Raw genomic sequence first — 17,507 nt, forward strand, 5'->3', positions numbered from 1 at the left:
AGGCATCAGAATTGTAGGAAGCACTAGTGCTGTGATGAAGCATGGAATGTAGACATGTACCTTTATCAGTTTTATTAATTTGCACTTTTGGGTTTAATGCCGATGAAACATTTCCAATACTCAAAAGACCCCTTGTCATTGGTTTAACAAAACCCATATGGGTCCTCATGACAGTAAAGATGTGTCATTTAGTATTTGGCTAAATAGTTTTTATGGGAAATTGTCTTAGCATTTTTTAAACTAAGATCACAGATTTCCTGCAGACATTTAAAATGTTTAGGGATGATAAAAACATCTTCTATGGTGGTAACTGTTATAATGCCAAATAAGGCGTGTAGTCAATAAAGTAGCACAGAAGACTTTTTGTAATGCTCTTTTTAATTACTACTCTTGTAAAATAGAAACTATTTAGCATTTTAAGTAATTTTTTTAGCTGACCGACTTAATTCACTGTTAGTAAGGGCACACAGAAATCATCTAGTATACTCTGCTTTGACTAAGCCACAAGAGCAATGCATTGTGTCACAAAAAGAATGAGTATTCTGGCAACAAAGCAGGAAACTGTAGCTTTAAAAATTAAAAAGCATACAATTTTTAAAGATGTAACATAACTGTAATTGGCACCAACTTCCTTCCTTAACAGGAGTGTCTTTACACAACTTTTGGAGTATCAACAGAGGCAAAGACTCAGAGATGATGAGATGTCAGCAACAGAAAACTATCCCAGTGCTCTGTCCAACACCTCTGGTGCAAAGCCCACTGATACCAGAGATGAGATTTCAATGTTTGATGATTCTGTGCCCAATCCACACGTAAGGGAAAGCACATATGCAAATACTTAAGAGAGAAACATTAGAAGCTATAATCATATTTATTAAAAAAAGTGATATCAAATACAACCATATATATTCATGCCTATTTGGAGAGCATTTTCAAAATATCGAACAGTGCTGCCATTTTCCAGTCAAAACAATGACAAAGCATTTCAGCTTTCCCTTTTTAAATCTTTTCAGTATTCTATGCTTTATATACACAAAATAGGCAAAAATTATACAGGAATCCAGAGCCAAAGATGTGATATGAAAACAGTCTTGACAAAAAAATCTTACTGAAAATGATTTCTAAAATATACAACTATTAGGTAAGAGATGAAAAATTATTCCCTTGCAAAATCCTAACTCTACAGTGATTTGTACACAAGGGGTTTCATGTAGAAAAAAAAAATCAAAGCTTACATGCTTTAAAGACAAGATTAAGGTTTTTATTTTCTTGGGGGTTTCATGTAGAAAAAAAAAAAAAATCAAAGCTTACATGCTTTAAAGACAAGATCAAGGTTTTTATTTTCTTTTTTTTTTTTCCCATTTTGATTTTGCACGGTGGCATTTAAGTATTACATCCCTTTTTTCCCTCCGATTTTGCACAGTGGCATTTAAGTATTACATCCCTTTTTTCCCTCCTGAAGTTCCTTCCTGAATTCACACAGTGCCTGTACTGAGGATGGAGGGAGATTAAAAGAAAAGTGTAGTTATAATTATTTTTCTTAACAAAGAAAATAATATATAAGTATTTTGATTTGATGAAAGCAGTTGAAAAGTCACATGTACTAACTGTCTGAAGAACTGTAACTGAGGAAAAAGGTGACTATGGCAGGTTACATACTCCAGCATTCCCTCCATCTCTGAAATGCAAATAAGGCAAAATGTGTGTATGAGGATTAAAAAATTATTGCAGAATTAATACTAGAAAATTTCACATTTTAGAACTGTAACATGTTAATTTTTAAGCCAGTCAGATTTGTAATAAGACAAAACAGCTTGCAAATGATAATATTTGTCTACTAGACACCTGCAGAAGCCATTTTAACCCCCCCCCCCACCATTCTGTAAGTTTGTAATAGAAGCAATAGTCCAACATGAAAACACATCATAGATTTAGATTTGTACTGGTTATTTTCAAGTAGTCTGCAGAGTAATAAAAGTATGACAAGTCAGAAGAGTACCTCAGCTGAAAACTACACTTAATTTTGCTTCAGTTCTTTGAAAGGCACAGGAAGCCCAAATCTTAAAGTAAGCCAGTATGGTATCATATTTGTTTCAGGTCTAGAAAGATGTAAGCATTTAAACAGCTCATATTTGTACTTGCTGTGCCTAACAAGAATTGCATGCAAGCATGACTGCATTACAACTCTTGTTCCTCCTGCCTTCACTGTAAGACCATGAAAGCAGTTTGCAGAATTATACTTAGAGAAGTAATTATGGAAGATATTTATTGTATCACTCACTCCCCCTGCCCCTTTTATTTCTACTGGCACAAAACCACAATTTATGTCACATGGACCATTCACTGGAAAACAGTAAAATGTGTTGAATGAATGAAGGCTGAAATTCCATCAAATATAATTCTGTAATTAAAAAAACCCAAAACCCACCAATAAAACCCAATGTCTGCTCCCTTACAATGGACTTTGGCCTAAAGCTGTTACATGGGAAAAAACCCAACCCTTCAGCCTGACAGGGCAGGTAACACCGGAAGTACACTCTAAATTAGTAAATCAGAAGCATAGTTAAGTCACACTGATAACTGTTTATAATTGAAAGAATGAACACCAAAAAATGACAGCAGTGTTTTATTGACAGCTTCTTGTCAGGTCCAGACATTTTGAACTTGAGACCTGGCTTATAAAATATGTACTGTCAGCAATCAGTATGAGTTTTTTTCTTGGGTACAGTTCAAATAGAGACCCTGTCACTCCCTACAAGTCCTGAAAGGAGGTTGTAGCATGGTGGGTGTCAGCCGCATCTCCCAGACAACAAGTGAGAAGATGAGAGGAAACGGCCTCAGTTTGTACCAGGGGAGGTTCAGTTTGGGCATCAGGAAGTATTTATTCCCTGAAAAAGTTGTCCACCATTGGAACAGGTTGCCCAGGCAAGTGGTTGAGCCCCCTTCCTGAAGCTATTTAAAGGAGGTGTAGCTGTGGTGCTTAGGAACATTACAATCAGTGGTGGACTGGGCTGGATTAATGGATGGTTTCTAGCAGCCCTTTTTCAGTGACAGGATTACGTGAATGAAGAGATGTAGCTTAAATTGCCCTCTCGTAACTGCTTGTCTAGATAGATACGCCTACATCATTCAACTTGACATTTCTCTAAAAATCAAACTGCTATTTGTGGAGTGACAGCATTTCTCCATAGAAAGGGAAATAGCTGGCCCTGTGATCACTGACTCAGCTGCACCTTTCAGGCACTGACATTTTATATTTCTTCCATATTAAAATACTGGGGTGATGAAGTGACTTATGATGTGACATGAAAGTTCAAAGGCAAACCTCCATGTTTTAGTGATTATAAAACCAGGTAGTTGGCTTGGGTTACAGTCAGTGAGATTTAAGGGGCTGATTTTTTTTTTTTTTTAATATAGGGCTGCTAGAGCTAGAAATAATATTTTTATTATATTCTTGTAAGAGAGGATAAAAGGTCTGAGTTCCAGGTACTGGCATCAGCTTGCCAGTCTACACCTATTCATAAAAATGAGTCTTATTTCAGAATTAGTTTATGGCACAACCAAGAAAGGAAAGCTAAGCTGTGGTTAATTGACAGATGAGAAAAAAAAAAAAAAATCAGTGCTTTAGACACCTTTCTTGCTTTCAGTTGCACAGAAATTTCAAACTGAAAGCAGAAAATCACACCCTGAAAAATACAGCATTTCAAAATGGAATATGCATATATGGACTTTTAAAGTAATTGTTTAGCTATATTAATTTGAGACATTGCAAATAATTATAACGTGGATTACAAGATTATTTTAAAAACACAAAAATCAGTTTTTAAAAAGCAGTGCTGTCTCATGTCAAAATCCATATTGTGTAACACATACTAGTGGTTCTGGTGACATAGGTGAAAATGCAGCTCATAGATAAGAAAAACAGAATTTAGCCCGATTATGTATACTATAACAATATCCCAAGCTATCAGGAAACCATGGCTGTAAACAAATCTTTACTGAGAGGTAAGAGCCCTTTCATGTACAGTACTACTTGATGCTGAATGTGTATTTCCATCTAGCTACCATTCATTTCTTACTAATTTTAATTAAATGTTACTATTGTGCAAAGATGTAACTTTAGAATATTTTGATAAAGAAATTTGGGGTTATCTTTGAAAGATTCTTAGAATGCCTGTGCTAACTGTTAATGCTTTAACTGGACTACAGCTTATATACTCTATCTACAACATATTTCCATATAATTTATATGTAAACAGAATTTGTATTTCAAGCACCATTTAAGAAAATGAAACATCTCTCTTTTGTTGCACTGAAGTTCAAGGTCAGGTTTGGTCACCCTGTTACACATTCATCCTGGATATCAAAGCAAATGTCTTACAACCAATAGCATAAGCTATCTCACATACTTTGCTTCCCAATTTTTCTCAGGATCAGAAACAACGTAATAAAAAATTGTAAGGTGCGTGAATAAAGGCCATTCCTGAAAAAACTGCAACATTCTGACAGACACTCATAGAAAGCATTTCAGAAAGAACATCCACACAGGCATAAATATTCATTCTTAAAAGAGCTACTTGCACAGGGGTCATTTCAGATTGCAGGAGTGCATCTTATGTGTGTGGCACTGACTTTATGGCACCTAAAATGGCACCTAAATCCCCTCCTACTTTCTCCTAGACTCAGTTACAGCTCTTTCATACTTTGAAAGGCCAGAATAAAGGGTCGAGCTTGAAGAGAAAAATTCTCTGGAAGAGGTAGAAAAGAAAACCTGTTCAACCCAATTGAGTTTATGCTGCTTTTGTAGTAAAAAGGAAATGGCTTTAACGAGAGAGAAAATAAGAAAACAATAATTAAAACCAAACAAGAACAACAAAACCCCAAGTCAAATAAGGCAAGTTATCTGCTAAGAGACAGTATGTTAAACATGGATCTAAAATTTTACAACTGGAATTGAAAGTAAAACCAAAAATTGTTAAGAAAGTCAGAAATCACTGAAAGACTCAGGAGTAACATTATAGTCAACAATAAAATTTTGTCTTCAATTGAAAAGCATGAAATTTACAGGTTCTTGTTTCTCCTGCAGAATGGATCATTTCAAAAGTGGACAGCAGGATCAAAAAGTTGACATTAAATAATTCATAATAAACAATCAAAAATAAATTATTTAAGATTAATGGAATTTAATTACTCTCCCCACTTTAGAGTGTTCTATTAAAAATAATTTATGAGCATAACTGATTACTTGTATCTGTTTTTCCCATCAGTACTGAAGAAAATCATTTGATGGTGTTTTCAGCACTATTTGTATCTTCTATAGAATTCTTCAGAACAGTTGAAACTTGCTTTTTTAATGCAAGCTTTAAAAGCTTTACTTTTTAAAGTTACAGCTGTTACCCTTGTCTAACTTTGCATCAATGATTCCAGTAATTTTAACACCACTACTCTTGCGAGCAGATGTTTTGTAGGAGTGCTACAGTTCTCTAAACTAGTGCAATCTTTTTTGTATTTGCAGATCCTCTCTAAACTGACCTCCAGCAGCCCCCCTTTCATTCCTGCTTCCACAGCTCTGAAATGAACCCTGCTTGTGCAACATCCACACAGTAGAATTTTAATTGAGACTTAGCGTTTTGACAATAGACGGAAAAAAAGATGTTATTTCTCCTCTTCTGAATTCAAGTGGTTTCTGACAGACTCCAGAGACATATTCATGGCTGCTTGAAGCATATCTTCTTCACTCATATCACCTCCTAAAGACAATACATGCACACAAGCTGTAATAAATTCACAGTTCTTAACTATAGTTAAATGCATTTGTTGTTCCTTTCATCCACAGCCACCTTTTCCTACCCCACTGACAAACTGGTTTTGTTTTTAAAAATCACTAAACATTTTGCAAATAGTTTTTCACCAACAACAGTCAGTTTGCAACAATATACACCAGTTTTGGATCACCAATACCTGACACTGGTAAGGTCTACACATGGTCTTCTAAAAACTGATTCCAGTAACTTTGTCAGATGCTATTCCAAGTTGTCAATCAACTTTAAAAGTAATTTAGAAAACGAACAGTTGGGGTAGGTAATAGCAATGCTCTTCACTTTGAAATAGGATATTGACATTCAAAGGGAAACAGGCTTTTCAGGAAAGTCATCATTTCCTTCACTGCCAATACAGTAATGGCTGTAATACACCATTGGAATGGCTGCTGAAGTGACAAAATAGGCAGACAAGGAAAATTAATAAACAACACAAAGATGAAAAAGATACATTGCAGTGCTGAATGTAAGATTAAAAAACAATACCTGCACCAGGTTCTGCAGTGCTTGAACTAAGAGGTGCTTTGTCCTTTACGTTTGGAGTCTGATCTTGCTGCTGTAGCTGTTGTTGCTGTCTGCAAGTGTCATAAATTTGTAAGAGAATAAGATTAACATCAGTATGAGATGTGAATCAAGTTCATTTCATTGTAAGGAAGGCCAGGAGTCAAAAGTAGAAGCTGTTTAGTACAATAACACCCCTGTGCCCAAAATCTCTTTTATCATTTCACCCTGCTAACCTTCACATAGGTATCTTCCCAGTATTATATTCCAAGCCACAAGACTATTTTCCCAGGATTTGGAAGCTCTGCATTCTTATCCTACCATGTGAAGTCTAACTCCTCCCATCCATAGCATTTCTCCCTGGTCTTTATTTCCTTTATTACTGTAAGACACAGATAAGGAAAAGCTACAATAGCTCAGCTATCTATTAAGAAGGTACACCAGAACAGCACCATAAAATGTGTACAATGCTTTTATGTGATGCACATGAGAAGCATGTACTTACCCAAAAGCAAAGTCTTAGAGAAATAATACTTTTTGTTGGGAAGGTAGTTGCAGAAATTTACAGGATTTCATTAAAAGTACTTTTATAATAAATGTTTTCTTTTCTTTCTTCACAAGACTTGCAGTAGTAGCAAGACTATTTTGTAGTAGTAGCAAGACTTATTAACAAACACCCTCCCTCTTACTAGAGGTTTCTGTGTAGGAACCACCAGAGAATAGTAAAATTCAGGTACTGTTAGGAAATCATATTAGACAGAAGAGTTGAGCTGGACCTCAGTAAGAAACCCATCCACACCCCAAAAGCACTGAAAAATACATGTACTTCCACATGCAGTTTTCTATCAACTACTTTACTTTTCAAAATAGGCTTGTCTTCTCCTTCGCAGTTCTTCTGAAGAAAGGGAGTCTGTCTGACTGCTGTGAGATGACTGAGGCACATTCTGTGGTAATGAGCCTGAGAGCTCACTTCGACGGCTACCTAAAAGCAGAACATGCCATATCCTACTAATTATAGTAAAATGAAGTTAGCAAATAAAATATAACTTAAAAAATATCCTCAAACTTGAGAAGTAAGACTTTTTGGCAATCTAAGCACCTAGAAGAACTTCGCTTGATAATTTCTCTTCTCCTCACCTTACGACTGTTTCCCTTTCCTCCTGCTACCCTTTGCAAATTTGTTCTTCTTTCCTAATAATCAACAACAACATGCAAGTTACAACTTTTCAAAAAGCAGGAGGGAGATAGTTATGTGCAATCCTGGATTGTCCTTCCATGCCTCAAACCAGTCTTTCCAGAGATATTGACACATGCTGGAAAAATTGCCTGACAAACTGATTCCAGGAGCTGCTTAAAGCACTGCAAGAAATTCAGATAAGCACTGCACCTTGCATGCTGAGCTGAATGGCTCTGCGAAGATCAGCTTCTTCATCCTCCATATCAATTTCCTGCCTACTTAGAGCCAGGGCTCTCTGAAAATTCTCTTCATCTTCATCTAACATGCCTGTTCCGTCAAAGGGATGGTTAACTTCTATTGCTTGGTCCACGTCACTTCTGGGTAGCCTGTGAAATTCATACATCCATAACAAAATTCAGACAGAAATTACATTAGATTTTATCAGGAGGTTTAAAATAGTATGTTCTGTCAATTTAACTCTAGGTTTAACTTTGGGAAAAACATTTTTCTTGTGAAAGCCTGTTACATAAACAAGTATTTTCCTGAAAAATGAAAAAGCACAAAAGGGCTGCAAGCAACTGCAGAGCAACCTTAACATATATTTGCCACACAGTGACCTCTAAACCAATGCATACGTTGACAAGCTATTAGTTAGTAAATCATCAAAAATGATAAGCCCACAAAAAGCCGTGATACATGTTATTCAAACCTACTGCTATTTAAACAGTTACACCAACAGAAAAAAGTGCAAACAGTCTCCTTCTCAAGGAGGCCTTGAAGGCCACACTAAAGCAACAGAACCATACAAACTGTACACACTTCCCATGTTACTGCTAATTATTCCATCAATTTACAACATCAGTTTAACTCTACCAAGCGGAAAAAAGTAATGAATTCCTCTGAGAAGCCTAAAGCCTTTTTATCAGTATGCAATTTGTTCACTTTGAAAATTCAGTGAAATCATTGCAGAAGTGCATAAAGTACTAACTTTATATGCTTTCAAGGATGTTTTATATTAGCAGAATCCATCAAAAATGAGCAGCACCACAACGTTATAGCAAAATTATTCTAAGACAGAATGCTGTATGATTTATATGATATGGAATTCAAAGATCAGTTTCTCGTTCTTTTCTACTTATGACAAAATACACAAACCAGTCTTAATTATAAAATAATTACTATTAACCATAGTTTATGAGATTTTCTAAACTATTTTCCTCCCTGAGTCAAAAATCTGCACTATAATATGCTTATGCACATGGAAAGACTCAATTCTTCTCAAGCCAGCTTTTGCCCACTTAAAAATACACCATTTGTTGTCCATCAACTTGCTTTTACTGTGTGCAACAGCCATAAACATTGATCTAAAGGTACTTCTTATTACTTCCAAGTTATAAACCAATCATACTGAACATCATCAAAATAAAATCTTTATTTACCTTACCTCTGATCTCTTGACTGTGCTGCCTCTTCGCCAATCAATTTTGGTCGCTGCATTTGCTGTACCCGAATCATCTGCAGCAGCTGATCAGCCTCACAGTCTGGCAGGTCACCTTTTACTACAAATATGGAATAACCTGAAAAAAGAAATTGTAAGTCTACAGCATTAAAGTGCAGACACAAACACTCTAAAATGCATACTATATGGAATACAATAATGTGCAATTTAAGATGTAAGACTCTACCTTTTATAATAAGGACTTGGGTTATTTGAATCATAAAACTAAGGGTAGTTAACTGAATATGTAAGTTCTAAGAAATAATGATTATTACCTACTTTTAATTAATGAGATTTAACATCTGCAAGTTACTATTACCTTCCTGTTGTAATTGAGCCAAGAAAAGTGCAAGATATGTATCTGATATTAGTTCTGGACCCATCAAGAGAGAGTTCAAGTTAAACCACTGTAATTAAGAAAAAAAAAAGGTTGAGAGAACAAATTAGCATGAAGATTACTTGGTAATCCATTGTGGTAATGTTTTATCATGGAATATCCAAATAAATCTAGTAAAATAAATTATCAAATAGAAGTTTTTTGAAGCATAATACCTATACTGCTAAACATTATTCTTCAAATAGTCTAACAGGACATCTGAAGTGTGGAAATTACTGCATGCTCTTTCCCATTACTGAATACTGGTACCAGGGAAACACATTAAAACAGATAATCTTTAACCACTGTATTTTGATTTATTTCGGACATCATTCTAAAATTCTGCTTAATCCTAGTTTTAAACCTGAGGCTAATGTAGTAAGAAACCCTTCATCAGTTAATGCTATGTGTTAAGAAATTAATAGTTACAGAAAACAGATTATTTGCATTATCAATTATTTGCTTTAAATACTTTCATGGAACATTCCACCTTTAATAACTGGTGATGCTGCAAACAAGTGTTCACTCTTCTCTCAGATAATTTTTAAACTTAAAAATTAGAAAGAAATTTACTCAAATTTAGTATGCTAAGAGTACAGCACTATATTACAACAGGAGACACTTAACATAAATATATACAACTCACTTCTAGTTACCCAAGACCATAACTAGTAATTTATAATACTTCTAAACAGAAGCAGTATTATACTTACATAAAACTTCTAGAGAGAAAATATACTCAACGTGAAACAAAATAGTCTACCTTTAAACTCCCATATATATTCCAATGAAGCTAAAGAACTTTTTTTTAGACCTACTCATTCAGTATGATGCAGTTTTAACCAGAAAGCACCATTTGACTTTGTGGAAGGAGAATTTTATCTCCATTCTCACAGAAATGCACCAGAGATCTACCCAAACTTCCATATATGCACCCACAGACTTGCAACCAGGCCCATACAACAATGTAAGTAACTATCTCCCACCCATCATGCAATCACTTCATTTGCCAAAAACACTCCTTGCCACTAGGAAAGGGTAAAAAGACCAACAGTGAAGAAGAGTGGGAGAATAAAAAGTTCTGTAAAAAAATTGATGGACAAACTACAGCAAACTTTAAAAGACACTATGGAGGAGAAAATCTTGTTAAACTACTTTTGCTTTAACTGTAACAGAGGAGAAGCAACCTATTTTGTCAAATCTTCTCATTACCCTCTAGACACCTAGTACTGTCCTCATGAGGTTACAAGCACAGGTAAAAGAGGAAAAAGGCATCCCCCCTCCAGCTTAGGATGTCTTGGGTTAGAAAGGTTAGAAAGCTCTCTCCACCCAACATGGTTGCATTGCATAATAAACATAATGTTAAGACAACATCCAGCCTTTTTGATATCAGATATAAACAAAAAATGCCTGTAAACACACTTTTAAACTAAAGCAGAACAGTAGAGTTTAGTTCTCACTCGCAAGTGATTTTTATTTTTTTAAATCTGGATAACAACGTAAGTAGCCAGAACTTGCAAAAAGGAGCCAAGTGGGCAAACAGATTCCTTTCCCACTATTACAGACTCTAAAAGCTGTTTTCCATGAATGTTTTCTATGAAAAAAGCCCTGAAAAAACCAAACACTAAATCAGCTCATGTTGCATAAAAGCTCGTAAGCCTTTATACAACATGTGCTGCAAGTACACAAGCATGATCCAGAAAAATGATTGGCTGCTGAAATAAAACACTGAATTGGTGTTGTAAGGGACATGGATATGAACTGAGCTGGTACATATGTAACATATACTAATATGGCCATCTCTTGCCTTTAATAACTATTTCCTGCTTAGAATACAATTGTTTCGAAGTTTTCTATAACAGTATAAAGCTGAGATTCTACTTCCCCAAATTGATACTCTTTTGAGCATCCATTATTATACATCCAAAACTTCTCATATCTACTGGCCATTTAAATAAACAAAATTATTTTACAATGAAGTTTTCTATAACAGTACAAAGTTGAGATTCTACTTCCCCAAACCACATTCTAATTGATACTCTTTTGAGTATCCATTATTATACATCCAAAACTTCTCATATCTACTGGCCATTTAAATAAACAAAATTATTTTACAATGCCAATATCTTACTGGATTAAAATCAGCTTGAATTCTGTAGGGATCCTAATCTTTGTTCAGGATTCCCTACTCCCTCTGACCCCCCCAGCATAACTTTTCTTCAATATTTCACGCAGACAAAGAAAAGAAAATAACTTAAGAAGTCACATAAGACCCTACCAGAGGTGTAGCTCCTGAGAAGACAGATTCACTAGGGAATTGATCCTAGTCTTTTCCCAGGCTAACACTTACAATGACCTGCCTGGTATTTTTGTGATAAAACAAACATTTACCTTTTTTTTTTTAATATGGGATAGTATTAAACCAAACTGCAGCAAAAGCTTGCAAAAGGGAAGCACAATCTACATGCAACCACTTTTCCACACCCATTTCTGAAGTCAATTTTAAAATAAAAAAGACAGTGTCACCTGTTTTCCTAACTTTCGAACTGTAAACCAGTGTTCCTTATAATTACAAATAAATGATTTTTCATTTCTGTAAAAAGAAAAACAAAAGATATAAATAAAATTAAATACTCTAAAATCAGAGTACATAATAATGTTTTTGCTATCACTAATGCGAAATTAAATATAATAAAGTTTCAGTAATACAACCATTGATGTTACATTACAGAATACTCATACTGCTTTTATAACATTCAGGAAGTTGTCAATATCACTGAAATCTCCATGTATCTGATGTCACAGATACTGAAATATCATGAAGGCACAGAGGACAGATGTTCTCATGCACCCCCAAAAAGAAAAAAAAAAACAACAAAGCCAGGGGGCAATGCAAACATCAAAATGCAACAGAGCATAAAACACCAATTTAAAAGAAAGATTTAAAACATAGATTAAGAGCATTTTTACAGTAAAATAAAACCAAGGTGTTAAAAGAGTCTTACATAGGATCGATCCCAAGTCTCTGGTACTCTGGACTGTTGAAGAGGATTAGTTCTAAACCCCACACTTTCAAGGCATTGCTTATAACCTGACAAAAAAGAACACTTTTCATGAGTCAGACTATTTCAAAACTAAATTCAAGCAACGCAACCACCTTAGCTGTGCTAAACAATTATATTGTTTTCATAAAACCTAATTTCAAAACATTGCCAGGAAACCTGGGAACCACATTACTCAAAATGCAGCTGTCATGAATCCACATGCAAGCATAACACTCATATCTTAGCTAAGGAGAAGTAACAAAACTAGGATTTAACTCAACTTTGTTAATGAGCATACTCCTCCAAACAAAGCTGTCATTTCACCTTCCACAAAGACTTTGCAAGCTGCCTTCTCTCTACTCGCAATGCACTGCTCTGCCCTTACTTCCCCCTTTCCCCCAATACAATCTCAATCTTTCTTCACAGTAACTGTTGGAAATTTTGTACCACTGGATTATCACAGGATCAGTCAGTCAGTGATCTGAGCAACAACTCTTTTACAATAACTCTTTAAAGCCACACAAAATAAGGCTGTAAGAACTTTTAAGTTACCAATTCAAATTCCTTTCAGCAAGCCAACTGTGCCTCAAATGACAAAGCACTGACAGGACAAAAAAGTAGAACAAGGAAGCATTTTTTTCAGCTACTGAAGCAGCCCAAAGACAGCAGGAAAGCCAAACCGTTAATGGTTTCTTGCTAAAAAAAAAAAACCAAACCAGCCCCTTTGGCCACAAGGAAGCAAGGCTCTTGAGGGAGTGTGGAGCATTGACAAGTACCACTGAAAGCTTCAGAGACAGCTAAAGATGCCTAGAGCTCTAATCTAGACAAAAGCCCCAATTTGGTATTCAAAAATTTTTTTTGTTGTTGGTCTGGTTTAAGTATCCAGTATTAATTACTTTTCCCCTATGGCCTTAAAAAAAATCAAAAACACCCAAGAAAAATCTGCAGATCACTGTGATAACCCTGTAACCATTGCCAAGGGCTTTCCAGTCTATAATTTGAGAAAGCAATCTGAATTCTGCTTTTTCACGTGGGAGCCAAGGTCTACACCTGAAGTGCCCACAAGAAACAGCTTAGAACTCAAGCTTATTGCCAGCAGGTGTCATTTCACAGTTCCTGAATCTGTGTTTCTCCTAGGTATTTGAAGGCCCATGAACTGAAGAACTGCAAGTCACTGTTCTTAAAGGAAAACACTCTGAACATTTGCAAGGCCAGCACTTAATCCCATTAAACCCATAAATTGGTAACTAGATGGAAATGCTCAATGCCATTTAAATTACATAAAAGAACATATATTGCATAAATAGAAAATGGTCAGAAGAGAGCTGTGCTTACTTGAATTGAGAAGAATCCACTATCATCCATATTTACAGAAGGCTGCTGCTCAATGTGAAGTTGGAAGGGAGAAAAGGGAAAAATGGTATAAGCATAAAAGGTCAAAAATAAATGAGTTGTGAAAATGAAAATAAATGTAACTGCAGATCCTAAAGCCTTATGTCCTTGTCTGTAAGTCTAATTACAATGCCCCAAACAGGCATTTTAATTTAAAACTCAAACCTTTAGAGATGCTCAGGGCTTAAAGGGCAGACAGACATGGGAATTTCTGGTCCTATCTGACACCAGCTTACAAAATCACTGATCCTCCTCATCATGCCTGATCTTTCTACTTATAAGATTAGGGTAATGTAGCTTTTTGTAGAATTATTGTAAAGCTGTACTAGTAACATTTGAAAATGACACATCTAAGATGCATGAATAAAAAGGCCTATACATTTAAAATCTTTAGCACTAGAAAATTAACCTTGTCTAGCTATGCAAGAATAGCAGGCCTGTGCCAGACAATATTGCATTTCAGGCAATATCAAGCAATCTCAAATGAACATAATTTTACCTGTAAAAATGTTCTGTATTCTTCACTAGATACTCCTCCCTCTGCCATTCTCATCCTTTCTTCCTCATCCAGTTGCTGTGCAATAGAGGATAGCTCAACAGGACTGAAGTATTCACCTTGCAGCAAATTATTCAGACAGTGCTGAGCACACAATGAGCCTTCTTGCTAATAATGAAAGAGAGAGAAAAAAATAGAAAAAGAAAAAAAATCACCCCAGATTAATGCAAACTATGTCAAATGACTCAAATGTTTCATTCTGGCAAACTTCCTGCCCTCCCCACTCATGCAGAATACCATATATTCTTTCAATGTATTACACTGCAAGCTACAGACTACAATCCTCCCATCAACTTGATGGGACAAAACCCAACATGCATACTACCTTATCTCCTTAAGGGAAATAAATTTAATGTAAAAATTGTTTTTGAAAACACCATAACTATTGCTAATGACCCAACAAATCACACAGAGACTCTGCAACCATTAGAACAATGCATTCTATCCTCTTCCAAAACATCAATACCTGAAAATCAAAGAGTTTAGATCTCTACTTCATTTGTACATTCTACAAATGTTTCTACTCTACAAACATTTTCTATAACAGACACTCTCGTTATTTTTTAAATTTTCTTTTTTTCTAGGTATGGCTATTGACAATCTGCTCTCCACGTTATTGCTGAGAAAGTGATTAGGAGCTGGAGGAACAATAAAGCTCCTTTTCCACATGAAATTTACATATAGGAAGTAGATAAAATAAAGTCATACCACTAGTTTCAAAATCTTGAAAACAATGATGGGGAAACAAGAAAAAAAAATGAAATTCAGTATATTAAAGAAGGAAAATATTTTTAATTGATAGATGATTCAAATAAAAACCAGTTCAGATACTTTGTTACATGTCCAGCACATTACATGTAATAGAATTATAATATAAGACTTCTAAAACGTCAGCACAAATTTTAAAACAGCTAATTAACAATGTCAGTCATGCTTTTGTAGCACAAATTTAAAAATCTCAGATCTGAATGAATGCATGACAGGCTCATTTTCATATCTGAGATAAAATACTGCCCCATAAAAAAAAAAAAAAAAAACAAAACACAAGGTAAATCAACAAGCATCTTCCCATGAAAAGCAACCCTTTTCCACGAATAACTGTAACTCCATGTGCAAGACAAGTAACATCAGTTGAAAAAACTGCTTTTCTCTTTTGTTTTAATCAGTCTTCATTTTTATTTACATTAAGAACTCTCCTACACATGCTCTTCATTAAAAACAAAACCCCTCAAAACAAAACAGAACACCCCTCCCTCAAGCCAGACCCACAGAAACTAAGAATACAAGAACATGCGTTTGAGGAATATTCTTTAAAATTCCATAAAAGCATCATACAAATCATATGTAGAACTCTCCCATGATCTCCCTTACAGCTGAAACCTCGAAAGTTCCCTTTTCTCCAGAATCTTCCTATGGCTTCATCACTCAGTTGAGCAATGAGTTACTAAAGCTCCACTGTCCGTACAGCCAGGCTTCAGTGGAATCCGGGAGCCGCCTCCAGCTCGTGCCCTTCCTGCAGCAAGGAGCTCAAGACTAAACACCAGCTTCTCTCCCTCTGGGACCACATCCCTACTGCTGGTCATACGACGAAACTGCAACAGAAGAACCTGCTCAACAATCACAGGCTTCCCCATGAGAATAACATGAAACTGATTTAGAAACGGAGAGACAGTAAAATACCACTGAAAATTAATTACATACTAATTTCACTAAAAGGAAACTTTGTAGTAATAAAAAGTTAATTCAACATGCTAATTTCACTAAAAGGAAACTTTGTAGTAATAAAAAGTTAATTCATGCTGTGATAAGCTAGGCCACGTAAGAAAAGAATACATTTTGTTAAACTGTTTTCAAAGCCAGACTGAAGGTCACTGAAGCAGAGGCCATCACGGCTGAAATCCAACACTCACCCTCTGAACAGCAGCTACTTAACACCACAACACTTGCCAAATTTTGAAACCCAAACCTACTCCCCCAGTTTTTATGGATTTCAGAACAGGAATTTTTTAAAGGAAGGCACACAGCTATTTTACTTGACTTCTTAAGGAAACCAATCCTACATAACAAAACAAAGTAACAGAACTAGTATTAAGATGAACACAATAAAGTGGAAGAGACACTGGCAAAGTGCAAGAAAAAATTCAATTACAATTTGAACAGCATTAAAACAGAAATTGGTCATATTTGCGAAGCTGGATAAATCCCAGCATTTCACAGCAGCACTTGTCCTCCAGAACAGGAAACACTGTTCGGCACACAGCAGCACACTGCATGAACTGCGATGTCTCTAGCGGCTGTCCCACTCCATGCTCATTCACAAGCACAGCCAAGCCAGGCTCGGTGACGGATGGCTGTGCGAGCACAGGGACAGCCCCGCCTGCCGCTGCCCATCCTCGTACTCATTTCTCTGCCATGCGAGCTCTCTCTCAAGAAACACAAGTGGCTGCAGCCTACACCTCCCCGCACTTGGGGACTGCATCGGCAGTCCCCAGAACACAGTCCCTGTGCTAAAGCGGACGCCGAGGCTCAGCCCTGGCTCTCCTTTCCCTGCAGGGCTGGCAGCGTCCAGCTGGGACGGGCCATAGGCACAGGCACCGTCGCGCGGGGGCCCCGGCTCTCCCCCGAGGCAGAGAACAAACCACTGCCAAAGGCTGGAGAGATGCCAGGGAGGGACAGCGCGGCCAGGCCCTACACAGGCCGAGCGCACCCCGGGGGCTCCGGGGGCTGCCCCGCGCTCAGCGCGGGGACGGGAGGCCCAGGCACCGCCCCAGCAGCTCCTCAGAGACAGCTCGCGAACCTCCCCCGTCTCGGCGGCCCAGACGGCCACAACCGACAGCGCTACATCCAAGGCGGGCGGGCAGCGAGACCCGCCCGCTACTCCCGCACTCTGCAACTCGCTCCCTCACTCACCCGCTCGTGGAAGATCGACTCCATGTTTACTGTGGCGGCCGCAACCCCCGCCCCACGTGACCCGCCTGGCCAATCGCAGCGCCCGCCGCCCCCCGGCCGCGCAGGGCCGGCCCCGCTGGCTGCGCTCGCCGGCCCGGCACCGCTCCTCCCCGCACCGGCCCGGCACCGCTCCTCCCGGTACCGAGCGGAGCAGCGCCCGGCCCCGCCCGCTCCTGCCTTGTGCTCACCAGCCCC

General features: G+C 37.3%; 1 protein-coding gene across 4 annotated transcripts; it reads right to left on the reverse strand.

Moving 5' to 3' along the window:
- Nucleotides 1-1,411: 1,411 nt before the first annotated feature.
- On the reverse strand, nucleotides 1,412-17,391 carry ATXN3 (ataxin 3). Of its 4 annotated transcripts, XM_041398762.1 has the most exons (11): nucleotides 17,274-17,391; nucleotides 14,307-14,471; nucleotides 13,751-13,795; nucleotides 12,377-12,462; nucleotides 11,898-11,964; nucleotides 9,315-9,402; nucleotides 8,942-9,074; nucleotides 7,708-7,883; nucleotides 7,179-7,302; nucleotides 6,306-6,394; nucleotides 1,412-5,750 (listed from the first exon to the last, which is right to left on the reverse strand). In XM_041398762.1, the coding sequence occupies exons 1-11, from the start codon at nucleotides 17,295-17,297 to the stop codon at nucleotides 5,656-5,658; spliced, it is 1,092 nt and encodes a 363-aa protein (XP_041254696.1). In that variant the 5' UTR covers nucleotides 17,298-17,391; the 3' UTR covers nucleotides 1,412-5,655. The 4 variants fall into 4 exon arrangements, with proteins under 4 accessions (XP_041254696.1, XP_041254703.1, XP_041254719.1 ...); XM_041398769.1 differs by lacking the exon at nucleotides 11,898-11,964 and having other exon boundaries at nucleotides 12,377-12,478; XM_041398785.1 differs by lacking the exon at nucleotides 17,274-17,391 and having other exon boundaries at nucleotides 12,377-12,478; nucleotides 14,307-14,444.
- Nucleotides 17,392-17,507: the final 116 nt, after the last annotated feature.

Source organism: Onychostruthus taczanowskii, unplaced genomic scaffold (genome assembly GCF_017590055.1).
Source record: "Onychostruthus taczanowskii isolate IOZ18803 unplaced genomic scaffold, ASM1759005v1 scaffold1, whole genome shotgun sequence".
Taxonomy (NCBI): Eukaryota; Metazoa; Chordata; class Aves; order Passeriformes; family Passeridae; genus Onychostruthus; species Onychostruthus taczanowskii.